This window comes from Rhinatrema bivittatum, chromosome 18 (genome assembly GCF_901001135.1).
Source record: "Rhinatrema bivittatum chromosome 18, aRhiBiv1.1, whole genome shotgun sequence".
Taxonomy (NCBI): domain Eukaryota; kingdom Metazoa; phylum Chordata; class Amphibia; order Gymnophiona; family Rhinatrematidae; genus Rhinatrema; species Rhinatrema bivittatum.
In genome coordinates, this window is record NC_042632.1 from 43,892,662 (window position 1) to 43,908,657 (window position 15,996).

At 38.7% G+C, this 15,996-nt stretch overlaps 1 protein-coding gene across 5 annotated transcripts in view; it reads left to right on the plus strand.

Moving 5' to 3' along the window:
- Positions 1–15,996, plus strand: part of MAPK9 (mitogen-activated protein kinase 9) — a 61,165-nt gene that overhangs the window by 43,308 nt on the left and 1,861 nt on the right. For 2 of the 5 annotated variants that reach the window (XM_029583729.1, XM_029583728.1), the window contains exon 12: positions 1,041–9,579. In XM_029583729.1, coding sequence (XP_029439589.1) covers positions 1,041–1,183 — 143 coding nt within the window. In that variant the 3' untranslated portion in view covers positions 1,184–9,579. Of the gene's footprint in view, positions 1–1,035; positions 9,580–15,996 lie in introns of those variants that run through there. The other 3 variants (XR_003853393.1, XR_003853394.1, XM_029583730.1) reach the window with 3 other exon arrangements.

The following is a 15,996-nucleotide window of genomic DNA, read 5'->3' on the forward strand; positions in this document are numbered from 1 at the left end:
CCCCAAAGCCCTTATAGCACCCAACTGATTCTGTCATTTCCTCGCTCTCATCCCCATCTCCTCTCACCTCCTCCCTTTCTAATGCCCCAGCTTTTCTCTTACATTCCTCAGTCAACTTTCTGTCATTCTCCCAATCTCGCTATATGCAGCCAGTCCCTCTCTACCTGATCCAACCCTCGAACCCTTCCTGCCTCTGATCTGTCCCTTCAAACAGCTCCTTCTCCAAACATCCCAGGCGGCAACATTTTCCTATGTGTCTCAAGCCAAATGTCGATAACTGGTGGGAAGAGAGGTCAGACTGAGAGGCGCAACATTTCTGTCTTAGGTAGGTTCAGTGGTGCATGAGATGAGAGGAGCAGTGGCAATCTTCAACAGCCCCATTTAAACGCACCCCTCCCTCTCTGCTCACGGCTGGTCCCAAGCCCTGATGGTGATCTGCAAGCAGCAACAGTATTAGAAATGAGTCAACATGGGGTTTCTGAGCTCGTACAAGTTCACAGGCCCTGCAGCGGCCTTGATCCCTACTCACATAGGGCTTCCTGTTACCACAGAAACTCATGCAAGGGCAGTTGCACTGCAGGGCCTATGAGCGCTTGCTGGCTCACAGGCCCCATGCTAATTTCCACTACTAATGCTGCTGCTGCTGCTAGCAGAGTGTAACTGTTTGAGGCACTTGTGACCCACAATTTGGGAAGCCCTGCAGAGGAGTCTAAAATTAATAAATTTGATTGGGCAACCAAATGCCTTATTCTGTTGTGGAGCTCTGTACATTATGTCTTCAGTGTTACAAAAACCTGCTTTCCAAAAAGAAGGAAGTTCTTGCTTTGAAGAATAGTCCATCCTTATCTCAATGAATGATGCTCAGTGAATCTGAAGATGAATGCAGAGTTCTGAACATTGCAAAGAATTCTTTGCTTTCACTCAGTAAAATATATTTTACTTTTGGGGCTAGACTATTTTATAAATCAGTTAGGGTCGTTACCTGTTTTTGCAATAATGTCTTGCCTCAGGTTGTGTTATGTTTGGTTCGCTTAGCACAGATGCAGCAGTGAATAGCAACACAAGCCCTTCCCAGTCGTCTTCTATCAATGACATTTCATCCATGTCAACGGAGCAGACGTTAGCTTCAGATACGGACAGCAGCCTTGACGCCTCAACAGCAGCCATTGAAGGATGTCGATGATCAGCCAGGAATTACAGACTTTAACTAAAAGGAACAGAACTCTTGCTTTCCATGGGCCTAAGCTGCTTGTGAGTTAACGGAACCAAGTAGAGAACCTCCATGTTCTGCATGTGCTACTAAAGCAATGCCTGTGTGTTTACTCATTTGTAATGAAACTGCCTGTTTTAATGTTGTAGATTGAAAGCAATGCAATATTTAAAAAAAGTATATTTTAGACACGTCTATAATTTTGTCTCTGCTTCAAGCTATTTCAGGTGAACAGTTCAGGGTCACATTCTACATGAATAAGACTGAGATTATCTTCATTGCACTCGTGGACCAATATACCCTATTTAACAGAGTTCTATAATTCAAAGCATTCAGTAAGTAGAATGTTATCTTAGTTTAGCTCATTAAAAAAATATATTTGTAATATAATTTGTGTAGTAGGTATGATGTTTTGAGGGTTTTTTTTTTTTTTTTTTTAATCATTTGGTATTTTAGTTGTATTCTAGAGGAACAGCCTTTCCTGCGAACATATTCCAGGGTCCTCTAAGCACCACCTCCACCTCTTCCTGTTTTCTTTCATTATAAGGACACTCATGAACTGTAAAATAGACAAGATACAGCTAAAACAAAATAGCATTTCCTATTTTCTCCAAATCTTCAAAAAAGTTTGACTTTTTTGTTCAGCGTGGTTAACTGCTTTGAATATGTTTTTTTTTATCAGTAGATCGTCTTTTTTTTTTTTTTCCTGTTATGAAAAACAGATTTGATTATGGAGTTACTTGAATAGCACCTGATTTCAGCATAGAGTTGGTGAAAGTGTGCAGAAGTTGTATGGATTTAGCAAGTGTATGGTTTCCTTCCCAGGTGTGTGATGTTAATAGGCTTATGTTTAGGCTTCTGAATCATAATTTCCTTTTCTTTAAAGCAAACTCCGAATAACTGGTGCAAGACAAAACCTTGGCTGGGAGTGTAGCTTTATTGGTTAAAGCATTAAACTGTGAAACCTGCTAACAGGCTTTGGATTTCTACCTCTGTCTCTTCTCTCTTATTCATTTTATGACCTTACGCAAGTCACTTTGCATTCCTTAATTCTCATTTTTCTCTCCCTGACTGTAGTGCAGCATACTGGTATGTGAAACTATGAGTTTGATTCCGGTTTAGAACTAGCTAGACTTAACAGATAAGTGAGTGGTAATGTTGCGTTAATTACCTAAAGCCAGATGTGATCTAATAATGGCCCAAAAAGGCATTTTCTTTCCTTTTGAACAGATTGTTCGTGATTTGCAGTTAGCAAGTCTGTAAATTTCACAATGTATTGTGAATGACTTGAGTGCTCTTGGAAAAGATGCAATTTTAGGTATATGGAACCCTATACTTAATGATAAAAGTACAGAAAAAAACTCCAGTAGATGTGTTACAGAAAGCAATACAGAGATGGTATGATAGTGGGAGCACAGGGTATATATACTTAAAAAAAATTATATTCCACTTTGTCACTTCAATGTGGATTATATTCAGGAACTGTAGGTATTTCCTGTCCCCAGAGGGTTCACTTGCTAACTTGGTACCTGGTTTATAATCTGTTGCTCTAACCACTAGGCTACTACTCCACTCCTGTACTGTACTGTATTCCTGATTTCAGAATCCTACATATAAGGTAATTTTATCTTGGCAGTTGGATTTAAATTTATTTTTTGCTAATTAAAAATTATGTAGTTGCCATTTCAAACAGACCAGCTGTCGAATTGCGTGATGCCAGTTTTGAGTCATGCAGGAAATGTACATCAGTGCTGGGATTAGTTATTGAAATGCACAATTTAATATACTGGAAAATGTATAAATGTGCTTCTTTAGTATGATTCCACATGCCTGAAATATATTTTTCAGTAGTCATTGTAATCTTTGCCATATATTTTCTAATAAGGCAACAGTTAATATAAAAATTAAGCTTTTGCTGCCACAAGGGAAGTGGAATTTCCCAGTAAGATGTGAAGGAATTTAGTATTGGTATTCAGACAAGTACACCCAGAAAATAGCCCTCTGCTGTGACCAAGGCTTAGGATCAAGCACAGAAGTTAAAGGATGTCACCAAATTTTGAAATTGCTGATGAGGATGGGTCTGCCTTTTCAGATAGCTAATTTTATGGTATAGCATAGCACCACTGCAACAAAACAGTGAAATTGGCCATTTTAGGCCATGCCAAATGCCAGTCTTTCACTATATTTATTCTGTGATACTATCTGAATATGACTTTTTTTTTATACAGTTTACGTAACTCCATTGTTCATGTGTTGTACAGTATCATGCACATGGTTATTTTCTCTCTGAGCTGGCAGTCTAGGTTTGCACACAGTGGAGGAGTAAGACTGGTGGTTAGAGGCAGCAGGTTGCGAACCAGGGAAGCCAGGGTTCAAATCCTACTAATGCTCCTTGTGACCTTGGGCAAGTCACTTCACCCTCTATTGCCTCAGGCCGATTCAGTAAAGATCGCAGGAGAACAGGTGCTCCATGTAGAGCGCCTGCTCTCCCAATGCACACCCAGCCACCTCTCCTGGGCGCGCGATCCTATATTTAAATGAGGGATCATGCTAAAAGGAGGTGCTAGGGATGATTACGTGCCCCTAGCACCTCCTTGGCCTAGGAGAGATGGCTCTGTCAGCAGATTCAGGAAACCGATGCTCAATTTTAGGAGCGTCTGTTTTCCGAACCCACAGACAGCGATCGGTTAGGGAAAAGGATGCCAGTAAATTTGGGCGTCCGTTCTCCTAACTGGACTGGCTGGCACATTTATTTTTTTATATTTTTGGTTCCTTGGACTTAATATTGCTAGGATATTAAGTCGGCAGGTGTACAGATATTAATATCGCTAGGATATTTTACTTTCTGAATCCCGGGTGAATGAATAATAGGCTCATCAACATGCATTTGCATGTGATGAGCGCTATTAGTTTTCAGGGGGTTTGGCTGCATGTTTTCGAGGCGCTAAACCCCTTACAGTATGAGGGGTAATAGACGCCCCTCGAATACGCGCGGCCAAATATGTGTTGAACAGTGCACACAGCCGAGCGCACTTTACAGAATCGGCTTGTTGGATTGTGAGCCCTTTGGGAATAGGGAAATATCTGTAGTACCTGAAAGGTGGAATATGAAGAATAATTAATAGCACATGGAGGCTGTTACTAGCTCAAGATCCCGCAATGAGTGGTAAATGGGAACTGAATTTAGCACTCTTCTGTGTTATGCCACCAGCTGAATTTTGCACTTTATATATGTTTACTGTTTTATCCGTTCAATCTAAACCACATTTTTTAGCCTTCTTAAGCAGTGTATATCATGCATTCAGCTGTTGGAGTATATTTTAAATGTCTTATGTTAGGGTTGTTCAATCTAAGGCTTGTGGGCCAGACTCCAGACTGCCAAAAAGCTTCCATCTGGCCAACCTTTAATAACTTGTGCCAACAGGCCATTTTTTGAAGTCCCATGTGGTTTTTTGATGCTGTGTGCCTGCCTTTCTCTCACCGCTTGCAGGCCGTGTGCTAAAGAACACGGTGGCTAGTGGGCAGCACGAATGCAGTGGCTGGTTCAGAGGCAAGAGGCAATGCCTCACCCAGTGCTGCTAATTCTTCTACCTCCTGGGGTTTCCCCTGTGACTCATGCAGCTCCTGCTTCTGCTAGGGCAAGAGGGAGAGGGGCTGGAACAAATGGTGCCCATCTTATCAAAACAAAGATGATGGCTTTCATAATTACAGGCAAGAATGGAAAATGGAATACTGAATGTCAAACCTTCAAAGGCTCTTGGACCAATGACTTTTTTTTCTTTTTGCTATTGACCACAATGCAGCATATTATGTCTGATATGCCAAGAGAAGACGACCTTTTTCAAGAAATACAATATCAAGCAATATTCTCCAAAATACATTAGCAGACTTGTTAGCCTCATGGGTCAGGTAAGAATCTATCAAAAAAACTCAATTTGCTCATCAGCCTCATGTGTGAGGGGAAATTACAAAGAGGCCCTTTATGCAGAAAGCTTGGCTATCCCTTATGCCAACAGATACATGAAAAGTTTTATTGAATTTCTTGGTGCCTTAGGAATGCAGAAGGCTGTTACCTGCGTTAGAGGTTTGGAAGGGATCACAGAACGTCAGTGGTTCTGAATAAAGTCCTTAAGCCTTATCCAACAAGTATGTTTTTCCAGCTATCTACTATCAATATGTGTGAGATTTGTTTTATCCTGAAAACCAGACCTGTTGGGTGAAGCCTGTGGACCAAGCTGGGAGAACTAATGTAGGCCATTCCCTGCTTCCTGGCAGGATTCATATACCTATGCTAGTGGGATGTTGATGTAATCAGGTTAACAATGCACGCTATCTTTGTAATCAATCAGATAATTAGTGTATTTATACTCTTATTTTAGATACATACTAGGTGTTTATATACATATTTATTTTCCTTGCTTAAGTGAGAGTTGAAAATTTATATTGGTGTTATTGATCATGGATTCAGAATTAGATGTTATCATTAGCAAGCAATGATGTGTATAATTTCCTGATAAGCTACTGAGCAGAACTGACTGGCTATCACTCACTCATGGGCCTGTTAATGCGGCTTGGCTATCACAGATGTTAGAGCATTTTTCATTTCTTTTGACTGTAATGAGAGAACTTTCTGCAAAATCTGTTCTGGATAGGGGGAAGAATAGAAAATGAGATGGGAATTAATTATTAATCATTAACAGCTTTTTTTTTTTTTTTTTAAACAAAACAGTAACTGTGGGAGAAAGTATATGCATAATTTATGGGCAGAAATATCTTGCATTTATCATCTCCAGTGAGTCCATAATCTATAAAGCGGATTTTAACATGTGTATGAAAATTAGCAGGTATACGTGAACCCCTGCGTGGCATGCTTGGGAGAAAGTGCATCTATGCGCATACTTTCGATTTTAAAACATACACACGCACAAATGGTTTCCCCGCCATAACGCCTCTCACAAAAATGCTCTTTCAAATATGAATAAAAGTGTGCATGAAATTGCTTCTGCGCATACTTTTATGCTTACATCTCCCGAGGTAATTTTCAGAGGACCTATATATGCATGCATATGCTTTTGAAAATTCACGCCGATATGTCATAGTCGTTTTATTGCATAACTTGGTGGTTTGGTGTTGCTTAAAGAATAAAATTAAAACATGCATGTCACTTATCGAAGTGATGATTTCCTTTTGTTTATATTGCCTCTTAGGGCAAAGCTTCAGTTCTGTTACATCTCGCCAGTCTGTGCTATGGAGAGTACAGCATCAACTGTATATTCAACAGACCATGGCCACTCTTCTTGGAAAGAATTCCCATGGTGTCTGTTTCCTCCCTGGATCCCTTCTTCTGATCCTCCTCCCTCAGCCATCATAGTAGTCTGTTGGCATGTGGACTTAGACTTCTCTTCTGCAGAAGGTGGGCCGGTGGTTTTTGTGATGCAGTGGCAGCCTATCTGAAGTGCAGGGAGTTCAGTAGACAAAGGAGGCAGAGTGTAAGCTTGAGAGGGACTGCAATCTCGTGCCCAAAGATGGACCACTGCCACTTCATTGTTGGAGTTTCTCATTATTGTAGGACTAGGCGAGAATGACAAGAGGCTGCAGGCCTAAAATAGGCAGTGGTGCTGTACCCCAGGTGCTCTAGATTGGCAGGAGACTAACAGAAAGAGAATTAGCAGGTAATAGAAATTCCTCTCAGTTGTATATTGCCTGCCTTAAAAAAATTTGTCTGAGATATTTTATAAGGAATTTTGATAAAGAAAGGTTAAGAAAGATGCAGGACCTTATAAATTAGGAAAAAAATAGGCATAACGTATATTTCACAAATAGGCAGTAGAAGCTTCCTCCCCCCACCCCCCAAAAAAAAGGTTGGTTTTGAGATTATGCTTTCCATTATTGAGCTAATGCTGCTGTTAAATATTGATTTTTATTAATATAACCCCACAGAGAGATGCATGCTTTTTGTTAAATGCTTTGGTGTAGAGTATGTTATCTGTTGGAAGAAGTGAAAGGTGATATAGAATCTATTGGTTATATTCCTTTGCAATAGATATCTTAATTTTAAAGCAAATGTTGTGAGGACAGTATCATCACCAAAGTGATCAGTGTGTGTGTACTTGCCTCTATATTGAGGTAGAGAACATATCCCTTTCCTTTCTTAAAACTATATTTTGTAAATATTTATAAAGACTTATTTTTGTACTTGCGTGTTTATGCTGTGCCAGATTCTAGCTGGACACTCAGTTGTGGTTCTTGCTGCTGGGAAAATACATTTTAAGGCAACCCTAGCTGAACAGTCAGTGATGCCAGTTCATAGCGCAGCTTAGTGGCAAATAGAGCAAATTAAGGTCATGGACTGCGGTGCTAGCATAGAGCAAATACTGCTTGTCAGAGAAAAGGGCTGTTTGTCGAGAGATGCTCGAAGGTAAACAACCCAGCCAGTGTAGTATTCTTACTTAGCTGGACAATAAGCTTGCCTTGATTTGGCCATGAGTTGTCTCTTAAAAATCATTGTTGCCACACGTTTGATATCCTTTGTAGGATGGCTGTCACATTGCAGTTAACAGTATTAAACACTTTAATCTTTTTGGTAAGCCCTTTCATCGTTTTCCTCCTTTCAGCCGGTTGTCCTCAGGTGTCTTCAAGTTCTCTTTAAATGTTGTGGGGATTCCCTTCTTGAATGCTGTCTCTTGCTGAGTAACTAGATCGCTGCATTTTATGGAATTGCTTTTATCCCAGGAATTTTCCCTGCTATTCTGTTATGCCCTTTTCTGAGTAACCCAGTTAGTACAGTATAAATGCTTTGGCCAGAGACCGCAGACTATGACATCTTGTTAAACATAAATCTTGTGTCTGGTCAATAGTGTTTTACAATGACCAAGATTTGTTCCCTTCCTTTCAAGGACTGTGATCTCTGCCTTTGCAGTGCCCCCAAGATCTCTAGCCTGTTAATTCGATCCAAGATGAAAAAGATTTGGAGACCTCTAAACTCTACAATAAAATGTACATTGTGGTCTCTTTAATAAAGAAAGACATTAAAATGTTAATATTGACTGTTTTGGATAAATTCATTTCATCTTGAAATACAAGATGCTGTTTTATGCAACACAATCAATTACAACGTATTTTTTAAGAGTGTTACAAAAGTGCACTTACTGTAGAATTATATAGTTGAACAAATGCAAACACATTGCAATACATCCATTGCATGGAACATGCATGGCACTAGCAGGTAGAATTAAATACGCATCATATTTTTTAGGAATCGCTGACAATTAGTCCTATACACTGAATTTAATTCTAGATGTAAAATTTTCTATTGTCCTTGGTTGAGGGTTCCGCGAACTTGTAAACAAAATGTTATAGATCTCAGCAAGTCCGTTCATGAAAAACCTCACCAGGGGTAATCTACTCTGATCCTAGAGTGCCACAAACAGATCTGGTTTTCAGGATATCTACAGTAAATTGTACATGACATGTATTTGCATACAACGGAGGCAGTGCACATAAGTGCACTTCATGCATATTCATTATGGATATCCTGAAAAAAAAGAATACAAAAGGCAGTGTGAATAGGCACACATCCACTCATAAGTTGTCAACACAAAAATGTGTGCTGGAAACTGAATATGCTATCTAGATAATTCACAATGTACAATTTCCAATAATTCAAATGACAAATTTATTGAAGGCTTCAAAAGGAAGTGTAAATTAACACAGTCAATTCCCCAACATGGTACTTGTTTCGCCAGAGAGAGGGACAGAAGGGTGACAAGCACCTCAGACCACAGCGAACATTTTTGTGTTGACAACGATCCTGAAACCAGACCTGTTTGTGGCTCTCAAAGTTAAAACATTTCTTGACTCGCTTTAGGGAGTTATTTCTCCCTTCATCAGGTCAAAAAAAAAAATAAAATTTTTTTTTTTGTTGACCTTTCTTTCCACACGTTCGCATGGACTAACATGCAGTTATACTACTTTATCCAAGCTCTATATGTTAATATTTTGACTCATCCTGCACCGTGAAAAAGTCATGCCCAATTTCATTCTTGATCCTTTTCTGAAGATAGTCTGTACAATTTTATTCAGACTGCCTTCATTGCATCTTCATGATGCACAGCAGTTGCTGCTATGCTACTATATGATTAATTTTTTTTTGTGCATTTTTACATGTTTTCAAAATGTTTACAGGTTTATCACCAAATCGTTTTTGTTAATCCAGCTGCTGCTTAACACTACAGTGATTGTAAAGGGAAATGTTTGTTTTGAATCATTAGTGTCTGTTTCTTTTGGGAGAATAGTGCTAGTAGAGGCTGCATTTGTCTTTCTGTAGAAATTGATTGGTAAACTTCAAATAAAATGAACTTGCATCCTCATGGCATCTGGGCAAGTCTGTACTAGTTATTGTCTGGTCAGTCTCTTGTTGCCAGAACATTTTCATGATGAGAGGATACTTGAGAGCAAGGTTGTACATTGGTAAAATAGCCCAATTTGATACTGCTTTTATTTAATGTATGTTCAAAAAATCTAATTTTTCAGGAATTATAAAATTCTAAAGAATGTATTTTGTTGTAGTCTGAAATAAGTATTCGATTGAAGTGCGTATTAAAAAGTAAAAAAAAATTGTTTCTCTTAGATTGATGCACAGCACACCACAAAGAAATGTCTTCAGTGCCTAAGAGTACGTGTAGCTTCTCGGCAGCCGCAGAATTAAAAACGTACATAAAACTGCTTAGTAAAGTAAAAACAAAAAAAAAATGTATTGGCTTACCAAGGTACAAAGCATTGGGACTTGCAGTTTTGCATCCATTCTTTTCTCCCTAAAGGAATTGTTTCCACGTCTGCATCTAATGAACAGTTCTCTTGCCCAAAAAGGATTCACCCTGATTGCTCAGGTAGCCAAACATACCCTTCTCTTTCTGAAGCAGCACTCCATTTTGCTTATGCTAAGCTAGCCTGACCACTCCAATAGGCTTAAATCATGTCACAGTAGCACTGGGAATCTAGAAGTACTGTGAAAATGTTCTGCTCCAACGCGCCATGCCAAGGCACAGTTTAGACCAGAACAGCATTTGACATGGATGCTTGCAACATCAAATATCCTCCCCAGTTATGACATCACTTATACACTACACACCTTCCAGACAGATTTTAATTTTAAGTAGTGGTATACCCCTCTCTGGGATGATGCATGCGGATTAGACCCTTCATTCTCCCTAGGTTCCTTGTCTGCATCCAGGTCGTTACCTCCACAGCTACCTCTTCCACCCAGGGAAGATGAGACAGGACACACATTTTGTGCAGCCTGCAGGACTTTGGAACAAGAAAGGAGATGGAAACCTCTGATTTCATCTAGTGATCAAAACTAACTTGTCAGCAGCCCAAGAGCTGCTCTGTAATGATGGTGGTGGAACAATGAACATGGACAGCTTTGGAGGCAGAGGAGAAATGGCAGCCAAACCAATGGGGCTAAGCATTATCCACCTGCAAGTAGGGAAAGAAAGTAGCAAATAATAAATCTACTAAATTATTTATTGATTTTGTTACTTATGTACTAGAATTTCAACACCCTGAACCTGTCCATGACTGTACTTACAGTACAGGTTTGTTTCTTGTGCATTTTAATACCTTTCAGGAATTCAAGTATACATCATATCTTCCTTTTCTCTCCTCTTCTCTAGAGTGTACATATTTAGGATCTCTTGTTAAATCTCTCTTGATGCAGAGCCTGAACCATTTTAGTTGTCTTTCTGTGGACTGTTTCTCTCCCATATCTCTCTCTTATAGATGTTTCTGCTTTTACTATATGGGTATAATGGCATGAACCAGAAAACTTTATCATGATGTCTTCCACCCACAAATGATGGTGACAGCACACCTAAATGTTCAGACTATGGTAGCCTGTATAGTTTCAGTAAATGACTTCCTGGCTCCTAAGAGGAATCAAGCTCATAAAAATGCAGCAAGTAGTCTCTGTCAAAGGAATAATGAGCTATCCTATAGAAGCTTATTTGCACTTTTGTTCTCTTGTTCATTACAGGGTTGCCGAGCATAGACAGATTACATAGCTGTCATCACTTTCAACTCAACAGACAAGCTGCAAAGATGGTCTGTACATAAGGCCAATTGTTCAGCTTGGAGATGAGAATTCTGGTCATCTTCAATCTGCTTAGTCAGCTCTGCTATATCTTTATTTAATTGGTGCCTGTAGCATATGTAATCTGCTTAAAGTTGGCAATAGTGTAGAATAGAGATTGTTAAAATAAAAATCTGTCCTGGGTGAAAAGATTCTGCTATGGGATGCTCTGCATCTCCTACAGTGCACATAAAGAGTAGATGCACGCTTAAAGACACTGAGATGTAGGTCAAATACATATTTATCTTAACCAGGCAAAGTAGAAAAGAAAAAGCCTCTCTTTCTGCCAGTTTTATAAGAGCTTCTGAGAAATTAGTATGGGTCTTTCATGCCAAATAAGGAACAAGAGCAGATGTCCATTTAAATAGCTCTGAAATGTTGGCATTGTGATGGTCCTATACACTAAAAAAAAAAACCCTGCAAGGATTACCTGTTGCTGTTCCTATGCCTGACTCTAGAACTAAAAAGGAGATTCAAAATATTTAAAAAGCTCATTGTCAAAAAGTCATTAATAAATGATGTGTTTTTTCAAGTCTTAGAGAATAGGGAGTATCCCTTCTAGATACATTTGTTTGGATCAGATATTGCTCTGTTTGAGATAGTAGAGATTTGTAAGGATCATTACATGTTTATAAAGGGACCCAGAGGCAATGATCTATGCAGGCACTAATTGGCTGCAGCAAGCCTCAGAAGAGGTAGTAAAGACAATAATACTAATGGAATTCAAAGGGCATGGGTAAACGCAGAGGATCCCCTAATGGCTAACGGATGGGTATGACGTAAAGGGGACTTGGGTAACCTATAGAGAGGAGGTTTCTACCCAAAAAAAACTTGCTAGGCAGACTGGATGGACTTCTTGGGTCTTTTTCTGCTGTCATTTACCTTGTTTAACAAATCATGAGTTGTGATGCTCTTTCTAGCAGCTGTCAGTGTTTTAGGTGGAGAGGAGTGCTTAGAGTTGTAGGCTGAGAACCAGGGAAGTCTGGGTTCAAATCCTGCTTTTCCCGTAGCTACTCCTTGTGATAGTGGGCAAGTCAATTCACCTTCTCTCGCTTCAGGTACAATTTAAATTGTAAGTCCTCTTGGGCAGGGAAATAACTAAAGGACCTGAATTGTAACTCACATTGAGCTTGGATTTGGAAAAGGTAAGTAATTTAAATCTAAATCCTGGAGGCCCTGGAGAACATTAAGCAGCAATAACTCTTAACTGGGTCTTCAACATCTTGCTAAATTTCTAACACCTAACTTCCTAAACCTACTTTGAGTAAACAGTTATCAAGAACTGCATAGATACTTGTGCCAAACCTTTGAGCCTGTTGCTGCCTCTTAAAATCCTAAGACACCTCACAATGGGAGGTGCACATTTGCAGAAAAGATCTTCTGGAATTGCTCATGCCCTTGGCAGGAGTAAATGTATTTGATTGAAGGCTGCTATGTCTTTTTAAAATTAAGTGTATAGGTGCATAACTCCTTGTGGGTCAGTTGTGTGTGAAGCCTAGAACATTAATGGAGCCTCTGATGGCTCCACCTCCTGTCTACTTTTTTTTTTTTTTTTTGTTGTGCACCCTGCATATCCTCCAGATAGACCCTTCTACAGCTGTTTCTATTTGGTAAAACCTGAATTTCCCTAGATATATCTTCCAGGACCCCAAAAGTCCATCGGTGAATTGACCCTTAAAGGAAGATGATAATGCAGTATGGAGGCTCCTGAACAAGGCAACTATGGATGGTTATTACTCTCGTTCTTTAGTTAAACATACATACTTAACCAGGGAAAACTTAGCAAATTTATAGAATATGCTAAAAGATAACCAGGCAGTAATTGACAAGAGATGATTCCTTTGTTAGGAAAATAAAGATGTCCGCTTTCTGGATTGCCAGACTGCTGTCCATAGACAAGAGTAAGGAGATTTAGTAGGTCTGAAAACATAAAATTTATTAGCTTTAAAAAGGAGTCCTCTACCCAACCTTTTTTTTTTTTTGGGGGGGGGGGGGGGGGGGGGAGCTACTTGGTATTCCTATCTTTTCTTTTTTTTTTTAGAGCTGCAGATTTCTTTTTAGCTGACTCCCATTATTGGATAATCCATTTTATTGCAATAATTGTGCCTGCAGATCAGCTGACATGCATTGAATAAGACACTGCAGAGATATGATAAATTTGCATTAACTTGTTGAAGGGATTATAGCTTTTGAAAGCTAGTTGCTAATTTGTTAGTCCAGTTAAAAGGTAAAACATATTCCCTTTATTTCTTTGTCAACTAGAAATCCAAATCTTGTCCATTTCTAGTTGGGCTAACTGTACAGTTTTGTATAAGGAAAATCTTTAGTCTTTCTAGCAGAGACTGTCATTATTCAAGATTTTTCTTTAATTAGTCTCTTTTACCATACTAGGTTATTTGGTCCACATGTGCATTGATGTTAGATTGACCCTTTTTTTTATTGATCTACATAAAGTGAATCTTTAATTACATTTGTTTTACAAAAATTACTAAATTACTAAGAGTCCAGTTCTAATCCATGGGACTCTTTACTGCTCATCTAGAAGAGTGATTTTTAACTACTGCTCAAATTGGTTTAAAAATCATTTTAAACAAGGGTAAACACTGAGCAGCTGAATGGCATTGCAGCATAGGATTTATAGATCCAATGGTTATATTTCACCTGTGCTCATTATGTGATCATTGTCGTTCAAGAACATGTTTTTGTAGACAAGTTTTCTGCAGTCTGATTATCATGGAAGCTATTAAGTGTTCTGCACAATCTGTTGTGAAAAAGTATTTCGTCATAAATGAATCTGTTGGAAATGTGATCACATTAAGGTTTTGTCTGCACAGCTTTCTGAAAACAAGTTTGAGTGCAGCAACTAATCTAATGTTGAAATAGGATGACAATTAATCATCGATCAGTGCATAATAGACAAAGCTTCATTTGAAATCCAGTTTATCAGCATTTGGAAGACTTGAAATGAAAGCTAGGATCAAAAAGGACTCTAAGACATATTTCTTTTTTCTGTTGGCATCCTGTCTTTAATCTGGTTTCAAAATTTCACAAATGGATTTTCAAACAAAACATTCCAATGAGAAAAAATATATATATATTTATATTTGTGCTTGATGCTAATAAATTTATTCTGATAGTTTAATTATAATTTTTTTCTGCTATATTTTTACTATTTTGTGTAAAACATACTGTCTTAGAAATTACTGTTTTAGTCTCAGGGTTAGAATCTCATTATTTAAAGTGTTAGATCAAGCACGTTGGATCAGTAATGCTCCTTTTATAAAATGCATCTTAAAAGAATGATTTACAAGTTTGTCTTCCAGTATTGGCAAAATGTCTTGCCTCACTATGGCAGAAACCAGGAATGTCTTAGTTTTTCAGAATTTCAGCCGTCCATACAAATATTCTCAAATGACACAAGTTCGTGCAGACAAAGCCTTAGTGAACATGTTCTGCAGGTTCAGACATGAGTGATGTTTGGGCAGCAATATGCAAGTATTTTGCTAGGACTATTTCATTTTGGATTGTGTATTCAGCCAGATGGTACCCAGAAGGAGAGGAAACCCTTTCAATATAATTATTTTATAAAAACTAAACCAAATCTGTGTAATATGGATTTTGTCAAGGCTTGATGCTAACTTGGGGTCCAGACCTGTAATGGAGTTCATGGATGTTGGGCCTCTTGGTTAAAATAGATACCTATAAATACATGAATTGGGACAAAGTATAGAATCATTGTAAAGAATTCCCACTTCATTGGCTCTGATGTCAGCTAATCTGAAATTCTGTATTTATTCGATATCTGGTCATAAAAGAGGCAAATATTTATATTCTACTTCACTGCTATAATTGTAGATGGTGGCACTAATTTACAGTATTCAACAAGAAAAAAAAAAAAAAAAAGACTAGCTATAACCAGAGTAATACATTTGTAGTACATGAATTGAAGAATAAAAAATATTGGTGCTTGAAATGGTTCCACAGTTGCAACTGGTAGTACAAACACAAAGGCAGTAACTTAAACAGATGTGCACGATTTGCTGGCTGGTGTCCAGATATGCTTCCGTTTTTATAACATGCGCACATAGTATAAAATAGACTGGATGCATGTACATGCGTGTGCAGTTTTAAGTGGACGCAGGCAAGTGCATGCAAATGCATCTACCGTGTAAGAGGGAGAATTTTTATAAGGGACGCGTGCCGACTCCATAGGGAATTTTCTCAGTTATCCCAGCAAAGCGATATAACTTTCCAACCCCCTAGTTTAATAGCCTCCCCTCTCCCCTGTTAGCCTCTACTCTTAAAACCCCACTGACTAGCCTAGTTTTTTTTTTTCTTAATTAGTTACACGCCATCCATAGCAGTAGTAAAGTTATACAGCTGGCGACCCTGGCCTGCACCTGAGCGCATAATTATTTACGCTCACATCTCTTGGGTTTTTTCTGACACGCCCCCGCCCCTTTAAAAAAAAACCTTTTTGACTTGTGCGCAAGCGGGAGATACGCGTATATGTAGGCAGCTTATAAAAGCCTCTCTGCATGCTCTGACCCGACTTGTGCGCGTATCTCCTGGGGCTTTGGCGAGCACGGGAATTTTAAAATTAACCTTTAAAATGAATATTAGCGTGTGGGATTATGAAAAAAAAAGGTCGTAACAT